This window comes from Nannospalax galili, unplaced genomic scaffold, assembly GCF_000622305.1.
Source record: "Nannospalax galili isolate Female #2095 unplaced genomic scaffold, S.galili_v1.0 scaffold424, whole genome shotgun sequence".
NCBI lineage: Eukaryota > Metazoa > Chordata > Mammalia > Rodentia > Spalacidae > Nannospalax > Nannospalax galili.
This window is the reverse complement of record NW_008352334.1, coordinates 2,174,379-2,190,013: the sequence shown is the minus strand read 5'-3', so window position 1 is coordinate 2,190,013 and position 15,635 is coordinate 2,174,379. Positions and strand designations below refer to the sequence as shown.

Sequence of the window (15,635 nt, the reverse complement as noted above, 5' to 3'; positions counted from 1 at the left end):
GGACATCAGTGCTTTGATATGTTGAATGTATTTCCAGTTATAACCCAGACTCTGCCTGGGTTAGCTGGACTCACTTCAGTGGATTTCACCAGGGCCACACTGGGCTATAAGGTGGATGCTGGCCAAGATAGCATGGCACTACTTATTACAAGTTCCTGAATAAAGGGGAACATGCGGACTTCTGTTCCCCCAAAGCAGTATGCTTGGGCACAACCTTCTCATGACAGTTCCCTGTTACAGAACCTTACTTCTCAAGTACCAAACACCATGCAGGTTGCAGATCAGCTGAGGCCAGACGGTCTTCCTGCATCTGTTTCTGTACCCGCTGTGTCCCACCACGTCCCTCCCACTCTCCCTTTCTGTTCCCTTACTTCTCACTTCACCGCACTCTGGGCTACCGTGACCTTAGTACTGATGTGCTTGTTGTTACCTTCCATTCTGACAAGCAGTCTCTGAGTCTCCGAGCTTCAGCTAGCCAGCGTTAAACTTGAGTGTGTTTCTCCAGTCATCTGTCCTGCTAGGAAGCTGTTTTCTGGCTGTGTCACCTCCAAGGTGCTGAAGAACTGTGAGAGTCTAATCCTCCAGCCTGGCTCTTGGCATTGGCTTTGGGATCAGGTTTAGAAATTTGCATATCAACTGGCCACTGACTTTAGACAGGTTTAATCACTCTCACTTTAATCAATGTCTGAAAGTGGAAAGTCCTTGAAAGATCAGGTAATCCTACATTGTCTTCATTTGTATTCAAATTTGAGACTTGGCCTCACTTTATAACCCCAGCTAGTCCTAAACTGTCAACCCTCTTATCCTGTCTCCCAAGTGATACAATTGCAGGTCTTCTGTACCACAACAGCAGGCCCTTGTAGTTTTATTTAAACTATTTCAGAGCACAGTAATAACAAAACTTCCAAATCCATCACATAAAGCTGGAATCATGGAAGTTCCTAAATCTAAAAACATGTTACATCAGCTTCATTTATGAGCATAAGTATAAAATTGTAGATGAATCAATGAAAAAGAAAATTATAGCAGACAAGATCCAAGATCACATTTTTAAAGTATATCATGAGTTAGAAAAGCTTACTCGAGAAATGCAGAGATAGTAGAGTATAATAAAACCTACTTTATAAGAAATCCTATTAATACAGCTAAAGGAAAAAAAATCACATAATCATCTCCATAAATGTGGAAATGGTACTTGATAAAATTCAAGACATATGTATTTTATTTTTCATTCAACAAATATGTATTGAGCATCTGCTCTATTACGGTACTGAGGCCAGAAGAATGAAAAAGACGCTGGCACCATTCCAGCCCTCCTGCCAGCAGAGGAGACAGTCAGTAAATAGCCAAGCAAGGGGACAGGCCATTTTACCTAGAGCATCATTTATGTGAAACTCAATGAAATGTGTATTGATCGCATTAGTGTAGTTAACATACCTCAGGCCAGAAGATCACATTTCACTGAATAGAGAAATGCTAAAGGTTCTCTGTTTAAAGTCAGAAATTAGATAAAAATGCTCACTCTGTACCCCTTTTTTTGAGAGGGGGACAGGGTCACGTGTTGTGACCCAGTGTGGCCTTGAACTCATTATATAGCCCAGGCTGGTCTCAAATTTGTGGCAATCCTCTTGTTTCAATATTCCAAGTGCTAGGATTGCAGGTATGTGCCACCGTGCCGAGCTTGCAACATTTAATACCGACTTAAGGAGTTAGTTAAAATGGTAACACAAGAGAAGAGAAACTAAAAGTATAAGATTTGAAAAATGGAGATAAGGTTATGGCTATTTGCAGATTACTGGATGATGAATTGTAGTTTCATTAATATGAAACACAGCATCTCACACAATCTATAAACAGACATCCTCCCACAAAAATATCAGTGAGGGAACTACCACAAAGCAGAAGACATTCAGTCAAATGGCAGGTAACAAAATCAATATATACTCAGTTGCTGGGCCAGCAAGATGGCTCACTGGGTAAAGGCACTTGTTGCTAGCCTGGTGCCCGAGTTTGATCTCTGGGACTCACATGGTGGAAAGAATGGACTGTCTCTCCATAGTTACCCTTTGACCTCCACATGTGTGCTGTGGGACACACACACATCCCACAAAATAAATTTTGAAGTAAGTTGCCATCATGTGTATGAACAAGAACCAGTTAGAAGATGTAATGGAGAAGATTCTATCAATGGTGACATGATATAAAATAAATTTAAAACATACACATGAAAAGAAAGATTTTTAAAAATCTGTGTGTGTATGTGTGTCGGTATATGAGTACAGGCACATGCATGCCATGACACGTGAGGTTAGAGGACAGCATTCAGTGTTGGTCCTCACTGTTTGAGACCAGAGCTCTTGTTTGCTGCTGGATATGCCAGGCTAGCTGGCACAGAAGCTTCCAGGGCTTGCACTGTCTTCACCTCTCATGTCAACATAGGAGCACTAGGATTTAAAGGCACATGCTATCATGCCCAACTGACATGGATTCTGGGGATTTAAACTCAGGTCCCTGTGATTTCATGGCAAGTGCTTTACCCCAGAGCCATCTCCCCAGCCCTAAATACTGGGGAAAGAAGCAAAAGTATATGTGAAATTACTAGAAATGCCATGTTATCTGAAAAGATGCAACATTATGTAGAGATCAGCTTTCCTTAGTGTATAAACTTTATGCAACCATAATAACCATTTTGTAAGGATTTTCCTGGTAGTGTTAAAGCTGGTTATGACTACTGCTTGATCCAGCATGCCACATGAAGTTGTTTATAGGGGTGGAGTTTCCCAGCCCTCGCATAGGTTGCTGGAGAGCTGTTTGGGAGAAGCTGGGTTTGGGCTTACCTGTATTACATCGCCTTTACAGTCATCATGCCCTCTTCCCTGAACTGTGACCTGGAGAGTTCTCCTTCCCCTGAACGACCCAGCATTCAGGAAGCTCATTTATCTACTCAGGTTGTATCAGTTGACCCACCATTGTTGATTGCCATAATCCTATTGTTTTATCCACCTTTTGTTACATGGGTCACTCATTGGTCTCCACTGAGGCTTTTCACTCATTAATGAAGTGGCAGTCAAAGATTGTCATGTGAATAGTATTCCGGGTTCATTTCTGTTGCTGTAATGAAACGCATTCCTAAAGCAAGGCATGGGAGGACAGGGCTTATCAGGCTTACAGACTACAGTCTATCAGTGACCGGAAATCGAGGCAGGAACTGAAGCAGCTGGCCACATCACACCAACCAAGAACAGAGAATAAACGCATCCTTGTTTCCTGCTTATGCTCAGCTACTTTTCATCACTCTTACATAGTTCAGGCCCCCTTCCTAAGGAATGGCACTGGCCACAGTGGGCTGGGCCCTGCTAACTTATTTAACCGTCAAGACAATTCCCCACAGACATGTCTGAAGGCCAATCTGATCTACATAATCCTTCAACTGAGACTCTGTTCCCAAGTGATTCTAGGATGTGGCAAGTTGACATTTAAAACCATCACAACTTGGAAAAGCTTTTCAGTGCTTCCTGTTTTATCTCTAATTTTGGTTCCCTCTCTTGACTACAGGAAGACACCAGACGAGAATGCCAAGTGATGCGGGAAAGACAGGGCTGTTTGCTTACAATGCAGTATTGCTAGATGAGCTCGGTGGCAATGCTTTTACTTCAGTTGATGGCATAGACTCTAGCTCACTCTCAACTTACATATTTTTAATCTTACACTGATCACTTATGATGAATTGTAGATTCCTTCCATCACTTATGAAACCACAGTGTGTGTTTCCAGTCTTTTCTCCCTGGGACTTCCTCCTCTTCCAGAGTATACCCTATGCTCGCCTAGCACTCTGGCCTCTGTTCTGTTGACCTCTCTTCTGGTACACACCCCTATCTCTGTTTGAAAACTTCCCCGTTATTCAGTGTTGTGCTCAAAGATTCTCTTAAAAAACAATTTCCTTGTTTCCAGCTGCATATGAGATGCTGGCATTTATCAAGGCAAATCACCCTTTGATTTCTCAGTAATGTGTTTTCTTCTGTTCCTCCTTGTTCAACCGAATATTAATGCAGAGATTCCTTTGTACCTGGGTAGTTTCTGAAATCATTTGCTTCTTGCAATGCACATAGCTGGCATCAAAAAGATTCTTGGGATAGGATTAGGAAAACCACAGGGCTTAATTTAGTCCTGTGACCTGGACTGGTTCTCCAAATTATCCATAAGATCCCAGCCTTTGGAAACTATGAGTTGGAGAGAATCAGCCGCCACATGCAGTTTTCTGGAGGTCATATAAGTGCCTAGAGACCAGGTAGGTAGGTGGTGGGAGAATGCCCTGGAACACTGTATTCTGTAACCTTGAAACTGTCTCAAATTACACATAAGACCCTGAAAATGAACTGCTTTAAAAAAACTGCATGATTAACAATATATTTTGAATTAAAAAATTTTTAATTTTAATTATGTGTATGGGTATATGCATATGACTGCAGGTACACAAAGAGGCCAGAAGAGGGTGTCAGATGTTTTGGAGCTGGAGATACAGGCAGTTGTGAATTGCTCAGTATGGATGCTCAGAACTGAACTTGGGTCCTCTGCAAGAACAGTACGCACACTCAGCTCTCCAGCCCCAACAATGTACTTTTTTACCTAAGTCCCTGAGACAATATTGTTTACATTTGCACATTTTCAAGTGTGTGTATGTGTACAGGTGCATATGTGTGTTCTGTATGAGATTAGAAGATCCAACATTGTTGACTATCTTGCTTCTACTACTTGATTCACCTTTCTATGAAAGTACAACTAACAAGACATGAGGTAGAGGTGTTTATCTGTACCTATGAATTATTCTTCATAAGCACTTCTTTCTTCTCTTCCAGGAATCCGGAAGCTTTGCAGTCACAAGAAGAGAAGGTAGGACAATCACTTACATCCATTTCATTCTCTTTCATACACTTTGGAAGTAGTTTGGTTGAAACTCAGATCAGCTTCAGACTGTGGACAGCCTGTGCTTTGAAATGCCATGTGGTCTTTCCTGTGTGCTGGCTGCTTGGCTGTTGGCCCAAGAGACCCAAGAACTGAAGGCCAGGTTTGCTTTGGAGAACTGGGGTTTCCACCTTCATGATTCAGAGATGGGCTCCTAAGAACGGGCTCACTCATGACCACATCCGTGGTCTCTCAAGAAGACCCTCATTTCTGAATGAAGTGTGAAGTCATTATTTGGTTTCGCCCAGCAAAAACATCAATAATAGCAAAAATGGTTTACAGTTTGAGGAATTTCACTGTTGGGCAGGCGATGCCACTGTGAAAAATGCTTCTGATTAGATTTTTACAGCTTCAGCTAAGCCGGAATAGAAATAACCAATTAATTTTCCCTTTGGAAACAATTCCATGATGTTCTGTTTTGCCTGCCAGCCGTGCTCTGGTACATTTGTTTTCTGGTCTCAGAGGTAAGCATGTATGGATGGTAATTTCAGAAATCTTCCAGTGGAAATTGAAATTTCTCTTATTTACTTTCTGTAATAGCTAGACTCTAATAAGAAGATGTCTTCTGTGTGATTTGTGGAATCATTAATGATCATTTCCTTATTGTGGGGATAGGAGTATAAAGTCAGAAACCATGGTGTATTCTTGGTCTAGTATGTAGGCTTCTGTTTTAACCTTAGCCTCATCGTCTTTGATACTGTCTTCTAAAAAGCATGATGATGGGGTAGAAAAATACTCTCGACTCCTAAATTGAACACATCCTTGCTTCCTGGTTAGTTTTGGTATGTCATGCAACACACCAGAAGCTGGGATAGCACTTTTATCACTAGAGTGCCCGTTGCTGCTGTCCGTGGTGCTGAAACCTTGGACTCCCAGTGATCTTATTCTAATACGAACTTTCTGGCTTCCGAGCTCAATGTCCTCTGCGCTGTATCCATAGGGCAAACCGCATTGTTTGGATAGCAACACCAAATTAAACTGGATGAAGGTAAATGGGGACAGGGAAGGGAGTTGTTTCTTAAACTGTATTCCCAGTGGGCACAGTGCTGTGTTTATGTTGGAGAGAAAATGGCTGTAATGGAGAAGTTGACATGAACTTTGGCTCTGAAGAACATGTTGTTCATGCCATTAATCCTGAGTGAGAATATTTGGAACTGGTTTTCATGGAAGAATCATATATAAACTTAACCTTTTTGAGATCTTACTGTCCTTGGTTGAAAATGTCTCTGATAAGGCTGGGGTTATAGGACAGTTCTGTGTGTATCTGTCCAAAGCCATAAAAAGTTCTGACCTTAGATTGCAGGGATTTGAATTCCCAGAAGGTCAGAGACACGGGAAGGCTGTGTTTTTAGTCATAGTCCCCCATTCTCTGGAAGCACCAGCTTCTACAATGACCGGGGCACATTCTTCAGGTTGGTATTAACAAATTTGTCCTGACATCACAAACTTTGTTTCTTCCTATTGTGAAATCATGCCTTTCTTGCTCGTTTCTGTCAGAGTTGAGTGCTTAAGAGTTTCTGAGTATTTAAGAGTTCCTGAAATATCTGAATGGCAATGTTTGTCACCTAGCAGGAAGGAAGGGTGGGATCTTGAAGGTTGATTGCAAAGTTTTTGTATCACAGTATTCAGTACCGTGAGTTTTGGGGGTTGTTATTCTCAAGAACAATGAATAAAAAATAATAGGGTGCTATGACATTTCATTGAATTATTCTTGTAAACAAAAATAGGTCATTGTTGTCTAGCAACATACATGTTGGGCCGAGTTCTGGCTCTGACTTGATCTGGAACAAAAGGAGGAGCAGGTAGGTCATGCCCAGTTCACCAGGCTCAGGAGTGTCTAGAGAGTTCTGGAGAGAATAGGATATAGAAAGGCCCACAGAACCCAAGAGGATTTTCGATGTAGCTGTGTTTTGTTTCATTTCTACACTTAACTTGGGGGCATCACCTCCACCCAGGGCTCAGTGTCACAACGCATGACCCTTTGCAAATCCCCTTTTGAACTATATCTTTTGGAAACACTTAACTAAGTCTGTGTGGTGAGATGTGAGAGGCGCTGGTGTTACCTTGGAAATGGAGTCCAGGCTGAATCACAGCGGGGGTTGGGACCACAGAGGTGACTGCTTGTTACTTTATACACAGTGTTCTTGCAGTCAGCCTGCCTTGTCCTTCATCCCAAGTCACCTCTTCCTCATGCCTTCTAACAAGAAGTGTTTAGCTTACACTACTAATTTATCCTAGCAGGTTATTCACTGCCTAAAAGCAGAAACCCTCTGCATTCTTCCCCATGTTCCTCACAGCCCTAGCCCTGAACCAGTAATTTGTTCAGTAATTGTTTCTTAAATTGAGGGCAGGCAGCCCATTTTCTTTGTCTGTGCTCTTTTCACTTAGCTCCTGTCTTACTGATAGACTGGTGAGGCCTTGAGAACTTTGATTCTCAGAAAAAATTATTTTTGAGCTGGGAGATGGCTCAGTGGGTAAAATCACTGACAACCTGAGTTTGATCCGCAGAACCTATGAAAGAGCCTAGATGTGGTGGTATGTATCTGTAAACCCAACATTCTACAGTGAGATGGGAGGCAGAAACAGGAGAATCACCTGGAAACTTGCAGGCCAAATAGCCTGGAGTATGCAGTACATCATAAACAAGAGAGACTTTGCCTCAAGACAGTGAATGGCAAGAAGAAGCTCCTAGATGTTGTCCTCTGACCTCCAGCTGCATGCTGTAGTACCAGCACATGCACATGCGTGCATACACACAACTTTTTAAGTTTAATTAATTTTTTTGAGACAGGGTCTCCCTGTAGCTCCAGCTGGCCTGGAACTTGCTATATAGACCAGGCTAGGCTTGAACTCATAAAGGTCTATCTACCTGCCTCCTGCCTCCTGAGTGCTGGGATTAAAGAAGTGTGCCACCACGCCCAGTCACAACTTTTTTAAAAGATACTTTCAAAGAAATGCTCTGTCACTGTTTTTTCCCTTTTTAAAGACCATTGGGGTTCTTTGGAATGCAATGCCATATCTGTCAACACTGTATTCAGATATATTCTAATAAAAAAATGTGTTCTGTGGACATTCTTGGCTGACATATTGATGAGAGTTCTTCAGATTCACAGAAGCCTGGTGTCATACTGTTCCTCAAAAGGGTATGTTAGAAGCCAGGCATGGTGGCATTTTGAGACGGTCTCAAAACAAACCAACAAACCTGGTATGTTGAAATCCTAACCTGGAACTTGTAAGTGTGACCTTGTTTAATAAAGTCTCCGCAGACAGCAGATGAACTAAGTGAAGATGAGGTCAGACTGGTTCAGGGTCAGTTCTAATCCAATGAATGGTGGTGTCCTATAAAGAGGGAACTTGAGATAGATGCACAGGAAGATGCCATGTGAGGGAGGAGGCATGGGATTGCTAGGAACCACTGACCAGAAAGAGGCGAGGAAGGATTGTCCCCTAGAACCTTCAGAGAGGGAGACAGAATGACGATGTCAACCCCTCCTTTGATGTTGGACTTCAAGTTTTCAGACTTGTGAGAATTAATTCCTTCTTTTGAAGTCTTGTAGTTTGTGGTGGTACTTTAACACAGCAGCCCTAGGACACTAAAAGGCGTGGAAAGTTGCTGGACTCAGTAAACTTGAGTGAGTTTGTCTGACTGCTGTTGGAGTTCTTCTGAGTGCAGAATCGCTTAGGCTTTTCCTGTTAAATCTGACTCTCCTCAGGGAAGACGCTAGGCAACATCCTGGGGGATGAAACCACTTTACCTCTGCTGTCTTTGATGCCCAGGGATGCCTTTGCTCTCAGTGCCTGTGCAAGGCCTGCTCTAGAGAATCCAGGCAAGTGATGGCTTCCTCAGCAGCCAGACACCAGGAACCGTCTTCCGGGAACTGTGCTGCCCAGAATGGTGAGGTGACAGTGATGCAGACCTCCCCACGGGGAAGTTTTCAGAATGTTCTCCTGTTAATCTCCCTTGACCTGACCTTCAGTACCTCACGACATAAGCAAAGCAGACAGCACCTTGCTCTACCTTTCCATGGTAATTGTCAATGGAGACAAGGACTTCTCCACGACCCCCTCCCACACACACAGTGTTGCTGTCCCTCTGATGCACCAAACTCTGGGATGGGGGATGATTGTTTAAATCGCCTGATCTTGCTTCATCCCAATCAAGGGCTGTTGCACAAAACTGGCTGCCAAGCTGACGTAGATGTGAGGAACTTACAAAGGAAAGTTCCTGGGATTTCATACTCAAGTTAGGCTTTTGGTAATGACTCTGGGAACTGCAAGGAAGACACAGTAGCAGAGAGTAGGGCAGGACAAGACCCATAAAGTGTCTCCTGGCAGGGGCATGTGTCCTTAGGGAGACGAAGCTGTTGCTTCCTGAGGAAAGCCCTGTACCGACCTTGAGCCTCATGTCGGTGCCGTGCAGGGAAGCGGCAGTGGCTGCATCTTGTCTGCCTTCCAGTTTCCACCTCTCTCCAGACACACAAAAAGATTGGGTATGTATGTATGTTGGCGGTGTGTGTGTGGTATGTGTGTGTGTGTGATGTATGTGGTATGTGTGTCTGGTGTATGTGTATCGTTTGTGTGATAGTTTATAGCTATGTGTGCTTAGTGTGTGTGTGGTGTGTGTGGTGTGTGTAGTATGTATGTGTGTTGAGTGTGTGATGTATATGGTATGTGTGTGATATGTTTGTGGTATATGTGTGCATGTAGTATATGTCGGTGTGTGTGGTATGTATGTATGTGTAGTGTGTATATGTAGCATGGTGTGTGTATGTGGTATGTGTATTTATATGTGTGGTATGTGCGAATTTAGTGTATGTGTGATACATGTGTGTGGTATTTATGTGGTATGTGTATGTGGTGTGTGTTGGTATATATGTAGTGTTTGGTGTGTGTACAAGTTTGTGTGTATATGTGTGTTTGTATGTGGTGTGTGTGCATGTAGTATGTGTGTATGTGGTATGTATATGAAGTGTGTTGGTATGTATGTGGTATTTGGTATATAAGTTTATATGTATGTGTGTTTGGTGTGTGTGCGTGTCTATGTACATACATGTGTGTGCATGTGGAAACTGATGGTTCACTTTAGGTGTCCTATTCACTCTTCACCTGTTTTCTGAGATAATGTCTCTCACTGAACCTGGAGGTCACCGATTCAGCTAGGCTAGCTCGCCAGTGAGCTCCAAAGACCCTCCTTTCTCCCTCTCCACAACACTGAGATTCCAGACTCACATGGCCACACTTGGCATTTTACATGGGTGCTGGGGATCTGAACTCAGGTCCCTCAGGCCTCACAGCAAGCCCTCTAGCAACTGAGCCATCTCTTCAGCCCAAACACTGATAGTTTTGCACCTCTCTCCAGACACCTGAAATTCAATTTCAACCTTTTCTGAAACTTTGTAGCAAAGAGGTGCCAGCCCTTACCCCTTCTGAGACATCCCTGTGTCCTCTCTGAGGGCGGGTGCTGATTGTGCCTGCCAGAATCCATCAACTTGAACCAGCACTTTTCTCTGACTGATCCCATCATTTTGAATTACAGCCATGGGAGCACTCTTGGAGCTTGCTGAGCAAGTGCCTGGCATAATTCAGCCCTTGTCAGCCATCACTGAAGGGGCAGGGGGTGATCTGTGAGCTATTCCAGATGTCTGATTCTGCTGTGATTAGGGGCTGTGAGCTTAGAGATGAGCACGGGATGTCATGTTACATTATGAGCCCTTCCGAGGATGGTTCGTTCATTCACTTCCAAGGAAGGTGTTCTAGTCCAAGTGGGCTTTCCAGCAAGAACAAGGGTGCTGCTATCTTCAGGGAAAAGGAGCCGAGGGAGTGACAGTCACCGCAGCCTTGTGGCTAGGGCTGCTTCAGCTCCTTAGCATTGCAAATTTCCTAAGTAAACATGACCAGCCAGTTCTGGGTGTGAAACCAGAGCTGGCTTCCTATAACCCTTGGAACCCATCCCTAGTTGACAGCTGCCTCTAATGGCCCCTTTATTGTTCTGTGCATCTGGGTGAACTTCAGCTATCAAGAACTGCGAAGTGTTTACCGTTAATTCTGATTTTGTTTAGCAGATGTTTTCTGGATCTCAGTTGCCAGCATAATCTTTCTCCATCTAATGTGAAGTGGCTGACTCTTTTGGATGAAACAGGGAAATAAGCGACTAGGTTCTTTGGAAGTAACTTCTTTAATGGTTGCAGATGGAAGGAACTTAGAAGGAAGCCGAGCAGAGTTGACAGTGCTGAGGCAGTTAGTCCTTTTCAGGTTCAGACTGACACCTAGGAAGATGGGGGGGGTCCTTCCCCACCCCACCCTCACGCCTCAACACTAGAATATTTGCCTGTTCTTCTGTGGGCGCTGGGTTCAGACAAGGTGAGAGTGACATGCGCCTGTTTGCAGTCCTGACCCCTCCACAGATACTGGCTCTTTCTGCAGTGTGCTGTCTCTTTGCAGCTGTTTGAAGATGATTTTGTGTCTAGTTGCCCCAGGGTGAATGGGTAGTAGGCCGTACCCACTGGCTGCCTGGGCGTTCTGTTCGAGTGCACGAATCCAACTCAGTGTTGACCACAATCAACTGGCTGGCAGTAGAGTGCCACGTCTTGAAGACACCCATGTCACCCTCTCTCCTCCACAGGTGCACACATGAGTCACTCACCTACACATATATACCAGGCACATGTATGCAGGCACAGACAAAAACTTCTCCTTATTCACTTAAACTTGGCGCGAATTACTCAAGCTGACCTGAAAACAGAGTGGGGCTAGGCACAGTGCAGAGCACTGCACTCAACTGACAGTTAAAAGCTTGACACAACTTAGAATCACCTGGGAAGAGTCTCAACTGAGGAATTATCTAGAACAGCTTGGCCTGTGGGCATGTCTGTGCAGGGCTGTCTTGACTGTAACCATCCTACAAGGCTGCCTGAGAGAGGTGAGCGTGCTCCCAGGACACTGAGGGAGAGCGTGGAGACCTTCGTATTATCTGTTCATGAAACTGGATCCACCCCTGCATCCTGCAGTCTCAGACCTCAGCACAAGTTGAGTTTCTACAACCCAGAGTTGAGTCAACCCTGAAAGGGTATAAACCTCTGTAGAATCAAGAGAACCACAGACCATCACTTCACAGGGTTCCATCACTCTGATGTCACCCGCCCCCATGGGGATGCTCTTGTGAGACCTACCAAGGCTTCATGCTTGCACAGAAGCTAAGATTAACATTTGTAATTTTCCTTTCTTTCCTGGTCCTGGACCAGAAAGAGTGCCTCTACTTCAGGAACTCTTGAAATGGTCTTCTCTATACAAACACCGAAGCCTCACGGATCTGTTTGCACCAGCATATTAATGCGCCATCAGCAAGCTTCAGGAGTTAATTATCTGTGACTTAAGAACCATTTACTTCTGTCTCTTTGCCCCACTGTCACCCAGCACTTTTCTACTAGGAAAAGGAGGTGGAGAATCCAACTGACCATTATGTCCTAATTCTTTGGCTGTCATCAAAATGAGTTTACCTCTTTAAAATTCTTAATAACAATCCCCACCTCCCAAACCCATTCCATCTCATTATCTTCACATCTTGTTGTCTTTTAACAAATTTTTAATTTCTCTGCGTTTGCATGTGCAGAACCCAAACTGGGAATCATCTGCAAGGAGGTGGCTCGTCCAAATTAGCAAGTCTACCGATGTGGTGCCCATGCTGGTGAACTGGTCATAGTAGCCTTGAAGGACCTTTGCAGATCAGATGAGGGTCAGGAGAACCTGCGAGTTATAACCCACCTGCTTGTCTCTGAACACACCTTGTGCTTCTTGTCCAAGACTTCCATTTAGTTTCCGGATACGGGTCATGGCTTGTTTACAGAAAACTTTGTTTATAATGTTGGCTTTTGGCTATGGGCAGATGAGCTTGCCTTAAGCTCTCCAGGAAGTCAGGATCCATTTGTAGTAGATATGAGCAAGTAGGATGGTCACTGGCTCAGTGGGATGTTGACAGTGACCCATAGCCTCCTGCCAAGGGTGCAGCCAACTGTGGGGAGGCTTAGGCTGGTGTCTGAGTGTGGCTGGCCCTGAGCTGTAGTTGCAGGGAGCTAGTTTTCCCCTAGACTGGAAATGGTCATTTTCCCATTTCTTCTGGAGGCCACAGACTCTCCCCTTGGCTGTTTTCTACATTGCCTCAAAGGCAATTCCACGCCTGGGAAAGGTAGCTCAATATTGGTTACTAAGGGAAGTTTCCTCGAGCTGATCAGAGGGAACTGTGTGTGGTCCTTGGTAGCTGAGTCAGCTGAAAAAGGTGCAGGATGTTTTCATAGATGGGATAGATTCGTGTGTTCCCACAGCTATCTGCCCAATAGGTGGAGATCTGTTGTAGAGTGTGAGAAAATTTACTCAGTATGGCTGACAACAGAAATTGGTGGAACAACTCTGTGGATGTTGTGATGGAGAGGGAGTGCATCACACACCTTCCAGAAGAGCAAAACCAAGAGAATTATGTATATTATGAATGAAGATGAATCTGGCCTCTGCAGTGAGGGCTGAGTGGCCCAATAGCAGCTATTTACATCTGGAGGGCTTGAGATTCCCATAGTCACTCAGACCATGAAGCTGGGTGCCTCACTAGTCCCTGGAGAGCCATCCAGTCTTCAGTCCGTGTTGGAAGACTCCAGAAGCTTGTCTTCCAGGTGGCTCTAAATCTTGTCAGCTTAACAGTCGTGCTGGAGGCCCTCTCCACCCAGCAGGCAGCTCAGCAGTCTGGCAAGCGAGCATCTTTGCAGGCAGCTGAATTGGTCTGAGCCTCTCTGCCTGTAGTTTGGCTGATTTGAGCCTCTTCCAGGCAGTTCAGCTTTTCTGAGAGAGACTCAGCTACCCTTATTGCTTATATATGCTTGAGGAAGAAGGGGCCTGTATACTGGTCAGTTTCAGGAACTTCCTAAAGCCTTTGAGCTGTTTACTTCCTGAACTTACCCAGCTTCCCTGCAAGATGGAGTGTTTCACTTCCCCTCAGAACATGCTGGATCTTAAGGAGCTGCCCTCCAAGATGGAAGGTTTTTAGCTCCGAGGAAATTGCCACACAGGAAGAGCGAGTGTCTAATCACAGTGCAGACTCCCACTGGGGAGACAGGAGGCAGAGATGGGAGAATTTCCAGAAGCTCTCTGGCCAGCTAGCAAAGAGACCATGCCTCAAACAACGTGGTCAGGTGAGCTCACTGGAGCATACCCAAAACTGCATCTACATACGTGAGATGCACACACAGGCACAAATAAAATTTTTTCAATAATAAAACAATTCCCTGTGCATACTAGCAATTAAATGATTACTCTACACCCAGGTCTCTGTCACGTCAGCCACCTAGGGATGGTTCAGCAAGCATTGCATTGATCCAGCATTGTGGACTAGGAAGTATTTGTTTCCCGTCCTCAAAGGAGGCATCTGAGGGGAAAGGTTTACTTGCTAATCGCAGGTCACCGGAGTGTGAGTTCAAACTGGGATCCTAGCTAACAAGGATCATTTTTTTCTTAATTGCAGCTGTTTCTAGGAATTGGTCTCCTGTCCTGTCACCCTGTCCCATGAGGTGGATGCAGCAAGGACTCATGCCCCTAGGAGAGGTCAGGACCTTTCCTTAGGAACCCCGATGTGGTCCCCTTTCTTTATATCTGCCCACCACAGGAGAGGACAATGAAGGGCCGATTCCTCTCTCTGGCAGCTGCAGCATTTCCTCGACGTGATTTCTCAGGAGCATTTATTTTCTGTTTTCCATCAGACATCAGGTGTTCCTTGGGAAGGTATGGTGGGGCTAGCTGTGCTGGCTGCTTGTGAGAGGGAGTCAGTCATGTGGCAGGCAGGGAGGCAGGCTTCGGGGGCAGAGCCTCACAGCCAGAGTTGTTGTTCAGGGACCACTTATTTATTAAGCCATTTCCCATTTGTCCACATATTTAGGACAGTTGGAAGGCTAAAGGCTCCCTGCTTTCAACTCTGCAGATTGGAAGCATTAATGGAAACACTAACTCAGTCCCCCTCCGCACCTTCTGAGATGGGCAGGGCTGGCTTATTTTGTAAGCAGAAGAAAGACTGGGAGGTGGGGACCTAGCCTCAACCCTGTATGAAATTGATCAGAAAATTAAAAAGGTTTCCCAGCAGCTCTTCTGGAAAACCGATTGCTATGAAAATTCAACAGTGCTTGTACCATTTTGATTACATAATCAGGCTCTAATGTGGACTCCACTCCCTGCAGGTGACAGGACCAGAGGGGCAGAGGACCTGGGGCCCTGAAGAGCCCTGGGTGAGGGTGAGCCGTTCTTATTTGGGAGTTCTGGCTTGCTGCAGCCACAGAGAAACGCCCTCCGTGCTTAGATGAAATGGGGCTGAGTGAGTCGTGGGAGTAAGTGGACATTCCTGTCTGTGTGTTTAACTAATTTTAGCCTTTCTCCGCTCTCCCTTTTGGTGAAAGAGGCACCCCCGTCCAGCTGCTTAGCTGCCTTATTTGAATCTTCATCATCTGTGTGAGCTACTGAGCAGTCAGACACAAGATGGGAGTCCTGTGGCTAAGAGGAGATGCTTATTCGAGAGGGTCAGATCTACTCTGATGTATAGACACAAGCTGAACATAAAATGAGGTGATGTTTTGCTTTGTTTTTAAAGACAGTGGGTTGTAAGGATGGGCTAGAAAATCAATTTCTTCCCTTTCTAAGGAATT

At 44.8% G+C, this 15,635-nt stretch overlaps 1 protein-coding gene across 3 annotated transcripts in view; it reads left to right on the top strand.

Annotated features, from left to right (window-relative positions):
• Fstl4 (follistatin like 4) overlaps window positions 1-15,635 on the top strand; it is a 458,219-nt gene that overhangs the window by 34,891 nt on the left and 407,693 nt on the right. For all 3 annotated transcript variants that reach the window (XM_029554200.1, XM_029554198.1, XM_029554197.1), the window contains exon 2: window positions 4,857-4,890. In XM_029554200.1, coding sequence (XP_029410060.1) covers window positions 4,857-4,890 — 34 coding nt within the window. The remainder of the gene's footprint in view (window positions 1-4,856; window positions 4,891-15,635) is intronic.